Raw genomic sequence first — 12462 nt, forward strand, 5'->3', positions numbered from 1 at the left:
GAGAATTCTCTCTGGATGTTACTTCCATCAATTCAAAAATTCAGTTTCAAGAAAACAACATGAAAACAAGTTCAAAAGAGGCTGATCAGTCTATAAAAACAGCAGTTGGGGCTAACCAAGAACTATGTTGTTGATGCACGGATGCACCTTCTAAGAGTGCATATACCATGTAGAAATAATACAGTTTGACACCACTTTAATTGCCAAGGCTTCATCCTACAGAATCCTGGGATTTGTAACTTTGTGAGGCAACACCACCACTCTTTGGCAGCAAAGACTAAAAACTTTGTAACACTACAAATCCCAGGATTTCACAGGATGGAGCTGCAGCATTTAAAGTGATATCAAACTGCATTATTTCTACAGTGTAGGTGCACCCTTTGACTGTTAAAATAGGCTCCTTGATGCTCTTTCTTAATAGCTGCATTTCTGACTTAGTATCCCTGGCAGTCTCCCAAACATACACTCCTTGTTTCCTTGTAGAATAAGAGTGGTCTAAAAATAAGTAAGAATCTGGCTGTTCCTTTTTCTCCTCTCACCTTTATTTTTTCCTAAAGCAGGCTGAGAGGTTTCAAAATTGTGTTTTATGCACCGCATAGGATATTTGTAGGACTTCAATATTAGGAAGATCTTTAATAATAATAATAATAATAATAATAATAATAATAATAATAATAATAATTTATTTATATACCGCCTTTCCAAAGATCAAGACGGTTTTACAACATCGTTAAAAACATCCATAATACAATAAAAATCCGACAATAAAAAACAGGATAAAACAAAAATTACATTTCCCCCCAGGAAATAAAAATCTCAAACCAGCTTCCAATGCTGTTGAGAGGTGAGGGGAGAAAGTAAGAGTAAGAGCTGATCAACAGTGGAACACACTTCCTCAAGGTGTGGTGGAGTCTCCTTCTTTAGAGGTTTTTAAGAGAGGGTGGATAGACATCTGTTGGGGTGCTTTGGTTCTGTGTTCCTGCATGGATAGCCCTTGTGATCTCTTCCAACTCTATGATTCTATTATTCTAGGACCATATTTTCCCACGTGAGCCTATTACTGTTTTGTGATCTTCAAGGGATGCCCTTCTCTCTGTCCCACAGCTCTCATAGGTACATCTGGTGGGAACATGGGAAACTGTCTTCTTGGTGGCTGCCTCCAGACTCTGGAATTCCTCTCCTAGAGAGGCAAGATTGTCATCCTCCTTTCTGGTCTTCTGCAGGCAGGGAAGGACCCATGCCACATGAGAAAGGGGACTTTAATAATGTGCTACATTTATTGTTCTTATAATGGGTATGTTTTCCCATTGCTTTTAGTTCTACTGATAGTTTAATTTTTTTTTAGATTGTCAATCTGAGGAGAAGGAATTGCCAAATTAACCATCTGTAAGCCACTCTGGGAGGCTGTTTGGCTGAAGGGCATGGTATAAATACAATAAGCAAACCAACAAATAGGATTTTTTACTTTCGTATAATGTGAACGTTTAGCTGTCTGTTTCAAATTTTTAAAATCATGGCTAGGAAGAAGGTGGGACATAAATAAAATGAAATAAAGTTACAGTATTATCGAATAAAGAACAATAACATTACTGTTATTAGTACTACTACTAGTGGGAAGAAAACATGGTCACTCTGTTCTATACTATAAAATGTTAAATACAGCATAGATACAAGTTTGCTGAATAATCTGTTGTTCATAAAAGTTAAGTTTACTAAATCTAATATTCTCCCAGTCCTTGTATTTAAAGCATTAGCACTACAAAAAGATTACAAACACACATTTTCCTCTATTTACCTGTGTCTGACATTCTCAAGGAACAATAAATATCATGATGTGCTATGGCTTCAAACCGAACCACTCCCTGCTGAAAAACATTAATCAAAACCATGTTAAATCAGCATTGCACATTTTCGTTTCAGTAATAATGATAATAATAAGCATATATATCAATAACACCTCTACAACCTGCCGTAATTTCCATCCCTCAATGCCCTGAATAATTTAAGAAAAACAATGAGAAAGAACACACCAACTGCAATCCACTGTAGACTAGATTAGGATTATGAGAAAATGCTTGCACTTTTGGCTGTTTCTTACAAACCACAGAATTGCCATTACAGAAAAATAGGTGTGGATGACAGATTATTTGTGCACTAATGCTTTATATTCTGCCATTTAAGAATATGAAAAACAGCAATTCAGAGCATTCCAAGTTTATCTTTGTACCCTATTCAAAATGGGGGAAAAACACAACATAACTTGGAAAGGAAGATTCAGTGCTTCAGTAAACCTGCTCGGATAAGTAGTTAATTAGACCAGAAGCAGTTTTCCTACCATTCAATATCACAGATAACCTTCATAAAAGATAATATTAGTAGAAGAGATAATACTACATTAGAAATGCTGTTACTGAGTAAGTAATACATATATGGAGCATTTCAGATCAATATAGTACCTGGGACAAAACAGAATAAATTTGTAATGGTATCTCAAATATCACTCCAATATTTGTGGTCACAAAAACTTTGGAAAATAAGCTTGTTACAGATTCTTGGATGTGAAGATTCAAGGAAAATACATTCCAACAGCCTGGAGGTAGAGTCAAAGGATCCGTGAAGTTCAAAACCTAATGGAGAAAAATCAGATCAAATCTGACTGCACATAAAGCAAGCATATGCAAAAATATTATTCTGCTCTACATCTTTTTCCACCACTGCCACAAAATATTAAAGGCTATAAATAAAAAACAAACCCAAAACCCCCCAAAAAACTCCTAAGCATTACAAAAAGATAAAGATGAATCTATTGAATCACACCATTTCCTGATATTCTGAACATAAGAGTACTGGCTTGATTGTTGCACTAGGACATCTGGAGATCCAAGTTTAATTCCCACTTGGTCATGGAAACCTACTGTGTGACCTTGGGCAATTCACACACTCTCAGCTTCATAACAGGGTCACCATAATTTAGAAATGATGGCCTGTTACAGACTGCCAAAATAAAGCTGCTTCGGGTCTCTTTGGCTGTATGCTGTTTAAATGATGCATGCATCCTAAGAATCCGGAAGTGGCACCAAAGCTGCACTCCAGTGCTTAGGAATGGAATGTGGCTTTGGTGCAACCTCCGGACTCTTAGGACCCATGCATCATTTAAATAGCATACCTCCAAAGAGACCCGAAGCAGCTTTATTTTGGCAGTCTGTAACAGGCCGATGTGAAGGCACACAATGACAAAACACTGCAGACTTTCCTTCTCTCATCAATAGCCCCCAAGATCCTACATGAAGTTGATAGATCATAAAGGTCTACCAGCATACTTATGTGGACTTCCAGAAGCTGGACAGGAAAGACAAGAACAGCCAGCATGAAAGAACATTCTTGTGACCAATAGGTGATTTCAGTCAGGGGTTAGAGCTGTGCCTGGGCACTGTCTGGCAACTGTTGTGGTAGCAACTAAACATCTTGCAAAAGGAAGTTCTAGAAATATCCTTAGTAGACACTGATAAGATTCTGTCCATCAATTACTGAGTGCTGAACATATCTAATGGTACATTACTGGGGAGGGACTACATAAACGCCTCTTTCTATTCAGTTATAAGATCAGATGTCTAAATTCTTCAATGCTCTTACTACGCTTGAAACATAAATGTCATATAGTATAGAGCTAAAATCAAAATTGGGAATGAGTGCAGAATTCAGCATCCTGATGAGTACCCATAAGGAATAATGAGCAAATTAATGTATAAGCAAAAGTTGTTAAGCTACAATAGGAAGGGGAAAGAAAAGCAGTCCTTTCTATGGTCTACATTGGGCTTTAGTACTCTGAATTATAATCTTCATCTCACAAAACTAGCACAAATCAAAGTATTTATGAAGAACACGCCGATTCATTCAAATACAGTTTATACTGGGCACAAAATTAAACTTTTATTTATAGGTGCATCATTTATTTTTTAGTACAGAATATGCAAATCCTAATGTATAAAAATAAAAAGCTATCATTTTTGTAAGGAAAAATGCATAACACCGAAAATAAAAACTCACCTTTAGAATATCCTCAGTTTCTCTTGAAACATAAACATCATTTAGAATTATGCTAAAATCAAAACTGTTTGTAAACCATATGGACCAAGAATTTGAAATACTGTGATGTGGCTCTGTGTGGAATACTGTCGCAAATGAATCGATACCAAGATACCTACAGACAGAGAAAGGAACATTAAACTGATTCTGACAGTGGCCTCCAAGAAATGGTTAATTTCCCCTGCGCCAAAGGTAATACTGCAATCTAGATTTTATCACTAGATTTGACACTACAAGATTCTACTGTAGTTTGGTTCCACGACCACATATATCTCTATATGTGCATAAGCTCTGAGTAGTCTGTGGCTAGAGATATGAGGGCAAACTGGAAAAATTTAGAAGAAAACTGGTTTCCCCCCATTTTTTCCCCAAAGCTTCTTTCCTGGAAAAATGGAGTGGGAGGAGAGAATGAACTTTATAATGTTTTCTTTTAGATTAATAAATAAAATGTTTAAGATAAGATGTTCCCATATTTATACCTCCAAAAACATTTCCAAAAGCTATGGAACAGGAAGACTTTTGTATGAAACTACAGCTTAAAACATATGGGCCAAATGATGCAGATTCCAGCTGTTGTAGCATTCAGATGACACGCATCCTGAAAACGGCGGGAAGCTGCAATGACAACATGCCATCCATGAAGAACCAGGCAAAGAAGGAGCGAATAGGATCCCCTCCTTCCGGCAGCCCAGTTCAGGACCATGATAGTGGTCTGGATTGGGGGTTGGATACATGCAGTTGCCATAGCCATGCCACAATCGGGTGGACTGCTCTTTTGGGCCTGTCTGTTTTGGGTCTACATTACAATTCCTGCCTTTGTTTTCTTTTTCTCTTAATGGGAATGAATACTTTATACAGTGCACCCATGTCATACGTGGGTGCGCTGTACACGGCTTTCAACTTATGCTGAAAGCTGGGCGACAACCAGGAAATGGCATGTGTACACATGGTGCACATGCCGCACATCGCCACATGCATGAGCCCGATTATTTTCAATGGAGCTCGAGCATACGTGAAATTTGTCTTACACGAGTGGGTCCAGAACGGATCCCCTGCATAAGGCAAGGGCACACTGTACCTGCTTGACACTATGGAATATTAGACCAAGCAAAATAGTTTTGTTGGTTTTGCTAATGCTTTCTTCTTATTGTTTTAACTCTCTTCTCTTCATCAATTGGCAAAACCACAGAAGCTCCCTATAGTTCATGTGTTTCTTACAGTTCTTGTTCACTTGTAAGAAAAGAAAACATTTTATTTTAAAAAAGTAAATTCCATTTGTAATTATTGTCAAAATAAATTGTGCTTTCAATATTGCAAACATTAAAATTCTCACACATAAAAAGAGAAGATACCCTAACATTCATATTTTCTAGTAATCACAGATACTAGCTAAACTACACAATTCATTTCTACATAATTGTATAACTACATCTTTATGTAATAATTTTAAGCATAAAGAAAACTCACCCTTCCACCACTGGATGGGATAGACATGCCTTTGGCAATGATGTACCATCCAACAGATTTTTCTTCTCATAAGTGTCATGACTACTTCCATGCCTACACAATGTACCTGATTCAAGAAAAAATGGCATCTTATTTCAACATATATTAAAGATATAATGTGAAGATTCTAACAGTTGCCAAGAAAAATTCACACTGTACTTCTATGGCTCACTTTATGTTTTATTACTGAGAACAGAGGGGTGTTTTCAAAAAAGTTTACACGAAATGAAACTAATCTTTTCAATATCACCAGACTCTTTTAAAATTTTATTTATTTATTTATTTATTTATTTGCTTTATTACTATGGTTTATGAGATTTATTTCATGTTGGATGTTTTGTTTTAAAATGTTGTTCCTTATTTTTGCCATTATTATAAGCTTTAATATGTCTATATTCCTTCAGTTTTGTGGTCTTCATTTTTAAGTTCATTATTAGAAAACTTTGTCTGGAAAAATGGCCTAAAATTGCTTAAACAAATAGCAACACTGTTTATTTAAATAAATAGTAAGCCCATTAAGTATTTTGCTACAGGGTATTTGTTCCTATCCTCCACCCCACATTTGTCAGAAGCATTAATGAAAATGTGCACAATTCTTCAGTTACATATCGTACTGGGGCTGAACAGACAGCTTGTTTGAGCCCGCTTGGGGCTGGCTTTGTGGTGTGGCATGGCTTTTAGATGCACCATGTACTCAAGTGGGATTGAAGCCAGACCAGCAATTACACTCCAGCCGGCTTCTCTCCCACTTGGGGATGTGGCACCTAGACACCACTTTCCCTAGAGGTGGCTTTTTCAAGGGAAAAGCCAACTCTTCAAGAGAAGGAGCAGCTTTTTTCTGCCCCAAAAATGGAGCAGATCTTATATGCTTCTTTTGGGGGTGAAATCTGGCTGGACTGGGGCCTGGCATTTGTTTGCCCAGGCCCTGATCCAGCCTAAAAGGGGTGGCTCTAAGTTGCCACTTTTGGGCTGTATGTATTCCCCCCCCACACACACACACACATTCACTCTGAGGCAACTCATCTTATAAGTATCATCTTGCAAGTATGTCTATACGCAAATACCTTTACAAAAAATAGAAGCAACTTTTGTGAAGTTCATGTTCAGTGATGGCAACAATATTGGCTCAAATAGCACAGAAAATGTTCCTTCCTGTGACAAGTGTTTTATGTCCTGCAAAAAAATCACATCACATTACTATGACACTATTACTGTTGTATTCATCTTCACGACAAATTTATTTATTCATGACAAATGTATTTATTTTATGTATTATTCATCTTCATGACAAAATTAAATTGTAAACTTCTACAGGTTGTTCCAGCAAGCCATCTTTACCTAGAAATAACAATAAATATTTTACAAATAGCCTTTATATGTACTTGTACTACTGTAGAAAAACATTGACCTGTATTTTAGTGATCCATTCAATTTTTAAAACACAGGCAGCAGACATAAAGGCAAGTTTGCTTTTTTAAAAAAGGACAATAATTTAATCTATTTATTCAGTCACAAAATACTCAACAGTATGTTCTGTTCCTCTCTCCGATCATCACTAGAAACACTAATGCTTATGTTCACTTGCAATTCCCAACTAGTGTAGACCTCTGTATCAACTGCTGAAGAGTAAGTCAATACTTATATAAATTCCATTGATGGGGTGGAGGCAGTCTACTCTAGTCAGAAATAGCAACTGGACATTCACTTGAGTGTTTAGCGAGTGAACAAATAGGCTACATGGTGGTGTTTAAAAAAACACAACAAAATATCATGAGTTTTTAAGTCTGATTACTTAAATACTACACAGACCACAGAAACACAAGCCAGTGTTCATTTTCAATAGTGCAAGTACATATGAAGATAATTTTGATTTAAGATTTGAATTTAGGACTAGAAATAGGACTAGGACTAGAAATATGATCTCTCACATATTTATACACATGCACACACCCACACAACAAAATGGAAACAAGACTGTTCAACTGTCTTATATTTACCATTTCTGTATTTCACCCCTAATTCCCAAGAAGAAAAGTCTCTGTATATAAAGAAAATAAATCTGAAAATAAAGCCTCTTCCTCATCATCTGTCCTCCTAAACTTACTGGAATCTCCCTGGGACCTTCTCCCTAGCATTTTCAATGGCCATGGTATACACAGTCTAAAGGAACGAATAGGTCCAGAGGAAGGGATGATCAGCCAAAAGAAGATGCTTTTTTATTTTAATGCCAGTAACCAATTACTCTTGTATTTTCCAAAATTTTATGTTATCAAAAGATACAACAGAACTCAAAAAAAGCAATAAAATCAGGTGACGTAAAGAAAATACCATAAGTGGAACACAACTATACAAGCCCCCTCTTGATGCACAATAACAAAATGTTATTAAGTCCTATTGCCCTTCCACACTGAGTTCCCAAGTAATCCAGAAAGCAGAAAATATGGAATTTTTCAACAACTTTTAAAAGCCCAGCCTAAATTGCCTTGCCTTGAGACTGGCATGTGTATCCTTTCGTGACAAGCCTTTCAAGCTTTGCCTGGATTGTAAAATTAATCAGAACCTTGCTGTTCTTGTAATTTAATTTCTTAATATTCTATTTATGTGGTTTTTAGCTGTGATTTAATAGCACTTTTTGTATAATGTGCTTAGAGATTTTACTATACTAATCAGTCTATACATATCATAGTACAAATAAAATTCTCATTCTTAATGCAAATAACTTCACCCTCCTTAGCATCTGTGACCTTGTTCTAATAGCTGCCACAAAAAGCCTGAGTGAATTATGGGTGATCACAATGGTAGCATCTGCCATTAGAGATGTGAACACTGCCAGAACTTGCTGTCCAGGAAGAGCTTTTATATCACTACAGGATTTACTATTTGGAAGTATATGAAGTACCATTACAGGTTCAGTCTTCCTTATCTGAAATGCTTGGGACTAGTGTTTTGGATTTCTGAGTGTTTTGGATTTTGGAATACCTGTATTTGAAAATACATACATAGTGAGATATTTTGGAAATGGGACAAAACTTATTTATTTTTATATACACCTTGCACACATAGCCAGAAGGCAATTATATAGAATATTTTAAAATATTTTGTGCATGAAACCAAGTTTGTGCCCACTAAACCATCAGAAAGCAATGGTGCCACTGTCTCTGCCACCCATAAAAAACTTTTATTTTGGGGAGTGTTTTGGATTTTGGAATCCCAGTAAAGGAGACTCAAGCTTGTACTATTATACCACATATGCGTGCATATATTTTCAAATGCCATGGCAAACTTTAAACTGGATGATTCAACACTGCAGTTGTGGGATATTCAGATTATTACTTCCTTTCATTGGGGCATTTTCTACCTCATACCTATCTTACAGTAAATCTTTCTGGCTAGAATATTGCAGCAAGTTCTGTGGTGATCTGGAGGCTTTCTTCTGTAGTCTAGAACTCAAAGAATATTTCAGGAACAGTGGCACAACATTACTTTTTGTCTCCACAACTTGAGAGCCGACATTACAGCAACATAGGGGGGGGGGGAACTACAGAACTACAGAAAGTAAAATTCTAAATAGATCCCTCCTGAAGCTTGGACAAAGAACTGAATTTCTACATACAATGCTTCTCCCACTGTAGCCAAGATTTAAAATACAAGAGACAAAGTCTTCCCCACAGTCTTAATCATACAAAATGAGTATGATTATCCACTGTCTCAGAAACAACTGCAGTATTGTCATCAAAGAAACAGAAAAAGGAGGAGGGGTAGTGGTAAGGAAGAACAACTTGGATTATGTACAAGAAACTGAAAGACAATTGTCCATCATCATATTTTAGCTATACATCACACTGATGTCCATCACCATATTTTAGATATACATCCTACTGATGAATACAAGAAAGAACTACACAAATTATTCTGAGACTTGACTGTACATAACTAAATCTATATGGACAGACCCCAATAACTAGATTAGGTACCTATTTACTAACACAAATACATAAACTGGACATTCATTTTCTGACCTGCAATTAGCTATTCTGGAACCAAAAAAAATCAGAAGAAAAGAAAGGGAAACAGCTGAATTGGGATATATTGAGAAATTTTAATCCTTTAGCAGAGGTTTAAACAGAGACAATGGTTTATTGGCATACTAGATATATTAATATAAGGGTTTTAACCATAGTTACACATGTAGTTAAAGAATTCTTCTGAGAAATATTTCCTACTGCAAGAAAACTGACTTTCGGGTAAGCAGAATTTATTGCCTTCACACTTCAAGACTAGAAGACCATACACAACTCTGAAGGTTTATGGCCAGTGTCACGTTTTGCATGATTCTGTATCCCATCAACCTCTGATTCTACCCCTACAACAATGTCATTGCTTAAATGCCTATGACATTAATTTGAACAAGTAGACTGAAATCAAGTAAAGCTCATGCTAAAATAAATCAGTGAGTCTCAAAGCTTCTGCTAGATTCCGTCTCCCCCTCTGCTTTCCTTTTTTGTGCTGAAACAGACTAGTAAGGCAATCTCCTTTAAAACAGCAAGTCCCAATTTAACTGCCTTCACCCAAAGGAATTATTTCATCCAACTATATTTTTTCCTAGAAAGTTATAAATGCTCACTAACATACTATTTAAAAAACAAATAATCATATGCACATGTAAAAGCTAAAATAATAATTACCTGCAGATACAGGAGGTTGTTCCCTGAATGTAACACATACAAGGTTACTGGGGAATCATCTGTTACAAAACAGACAAATTGAAAGGTCAGTGCTTGTGTGTTAATGAATACATCATCATCATCATCATCATCATCGACCTACCTGAGGTCTGTGTTTTGTCCACTGCTACGTAAACTACAAAAAGATTTTCCAGTAAGTACTGCCGAAGGTCCACAAATTCATGCTGCATATTTTCAATTCTGATCATCAAGCTTATTTCTAGTAGCAGCAGTCCATCAGAAGCGAAGCAGCAATTCTAGTGTAAAATAAAAGGAAAATCCAAAACACTGAACACAGAACAATCAGAATGTGTTATTCAGACTTGTCACTAATTGCTGATAATGACCACCATGAAGGTCCCTGCTAATGAAAAGGAGATGATCTGTTGAGATTTTCATCTGGCTTTCACTAGATCAGGAAATATCTTTCCAGCAGTGATGATAAATAGTATACCTCTATAGGATAAGTAGCCTTGAAGTACTATTCCAATTCATTCTGCACTGAAAATACTCCATTTGCACAGAGGTAAACAAACAAGGGATTTACACATAATACACACAAAAATATATGTAAGGGTATGTGAGAGATTGTAACCAGCTTGGTCATGCTGGATGGGTTTTTTTTAAGAACTGAAGTCTAAATAAACAACTGGTCCAAGCTTCAGCCAGGACTATAGTGCTGATGACAGCCAACACCACCTGTCTGGTCGTATTTTGAGTGCCTGCAAAAACTAAGTGGAACTGTATTAATGGCCTGTAACTCACAGCATGAAACCAGCCAGATTTCAATAGTCAATATGAATAAGACTTCACTTTGCACAGAACTCAATACTGCTGTTGTTGCATGCCTTCAATTTGTTTCCAATTTATGGCAACACTAGTGCAGTGTTTACCTGGCAAAATTTGCCTTTCTCTGAGGCTGAGAGAGTATGACTTGTCCAAGGTCACATAATGGGTTTCCATGGCCTAGCAGGGATTTGAGCCCTGTTCTCCAGAGTCCTAGTACAATGATCAAACCACTACACCATGTTGGCACTCCCTCAATATAGAATGTACCATTCAGACTTCTCCATCACAGCAGCAAAGCCATAGAAAGGAAGAAATACAACTTTAAAAAGCTAATAATATGGCAGTGTTATCTCACCACGACATTCAACTGTAGTACATTAACCTGTTTTCTGGCATGTATGTTGGGATAATTAAACCTAAAATTATTACACAAGCTTGTGTCAAAAAATTAGCCCTGAAGTCAGCCTTGGCCACAGAATAATGGGTCAATGCTACTTCCAGCCCAAAGATGAAGTTTGCTCAATTAACTTAGCTGAAGCTGTGAATGGCTGGTATATACAATGTTTATGTGCTTTTTTAAAAATACAGAACAAAGACCACATGTATGTATCCTACCTTAAAATGTTGATACAAATCGTTGTGTAAACTGCATTCAAGACGAACTTTTAAATGACTGACATTCCTAGCTTCGGCCTGGGGGGAAAGATAACAAAAAAGAAATCAAGATACAGAAATTATAATCTAGACAAAAATAAAGGTAAACTGGTGATATTTTAATTTGTATAGAGGAATGTGTCACATAATGTTGAGGTCAAGGAGAAATGTCTCTTGCCTTAACCAGAATTATCTATAGCCCCTTGTTTCAAGCAGGTGGAGAAGCCTTCCAGAAAACAATGTGATATGATGCCACATTCTCAGTATTTTCATTTTGAAAATATTTCACACTAAAATATGACATGTTATGACATCCTTATTTTTAGCACAAACACCAGAGTTTATATAATTTTGAGAATTTTCTCAAAGAAGTTGCCTTCTTGTGCTTTATGTTCTTGATTGTACTTGCAGATTCCAAATGTTTTAACAAACGCAACTACATACCAGAAAGAGGTCAGGTTTATTTATATTAATGCTTTCTCTATTTTCAAATGTGTACCATGCCTTACCACCCAAATAAGGCCTTCAGTTATACTTATGGAAGAGAATCTATACAGAACAAGCACAAATAATATTTCACAAAACATTTATTAAAAAACCAATCACTAATGATAAACACTGTCTTTTTTTGGTTCACAAAATCTTTTAAATTCCCACAAGGGGGAGCTACTGCACAATTTCATTCTGACTCATTTTGTACGAA

General features: G+C 36.4%; 1 protein-coding gene across 5 annotated transcripts in view; it reads right to left on the reverse strand.

Annotated features, from left to right (window-relative positions):
* The window catches only part of TMEM131L (transmembrane 131 like), an 87712-nt gene that overhangs the window by 31605 nt on the left and 43645 nt on the right, over positions 1-12462 (reverse strand). For all 5 annotated transcript variants that reach the window (XM_089525659.1, XM_089525658.1, XM_089525657.1 and 2 more), the window contains 8 exons: positions 11721-11798; positions 10420-10573; positions 10278-10336; positions 6657-6765; positions 5554-5659; positions 4048-4201; positions 2457-2627; positions 1796-1865 (listed from right to left, as the gene is read on the reverse strand). In XM_089525659.1, coding sequence (XP_089381785.1) covers positions 1796-1865; positions 2457-2627; positions 4048-4201; positions 5554-5659; positions 6657-6765; positions 10278-10336; positions 10420-10573; positions 11721-11798 — 901 coding nt within the window. The remainder of the gene's footprint in view (positions 1-1795; positions 1866-2456; positions 2628-4047; positions 4202-5553; positions 5660-6656; positions 6766-10277; positions 10337-10419; positions 10574-11720; positions 11799-12462) is intronic.

Source organism: Sceloporus occidentalis, unplaced genomic scaffold (assembly GCF_023333645.1).
Source record: "Sceloporus occidentalis isolate IW3139 unplaced genomic scaffold, rSceOcc1.0.p SCAF_5, whole genome shotgun sequence".
Taxonomy (NCBI): Eukaryota; Metazoa; Chordata; class Lepidosauria; order Squamata; family Phrynosomatidae; genus Sceloporus; species Sceloporus occidentalis.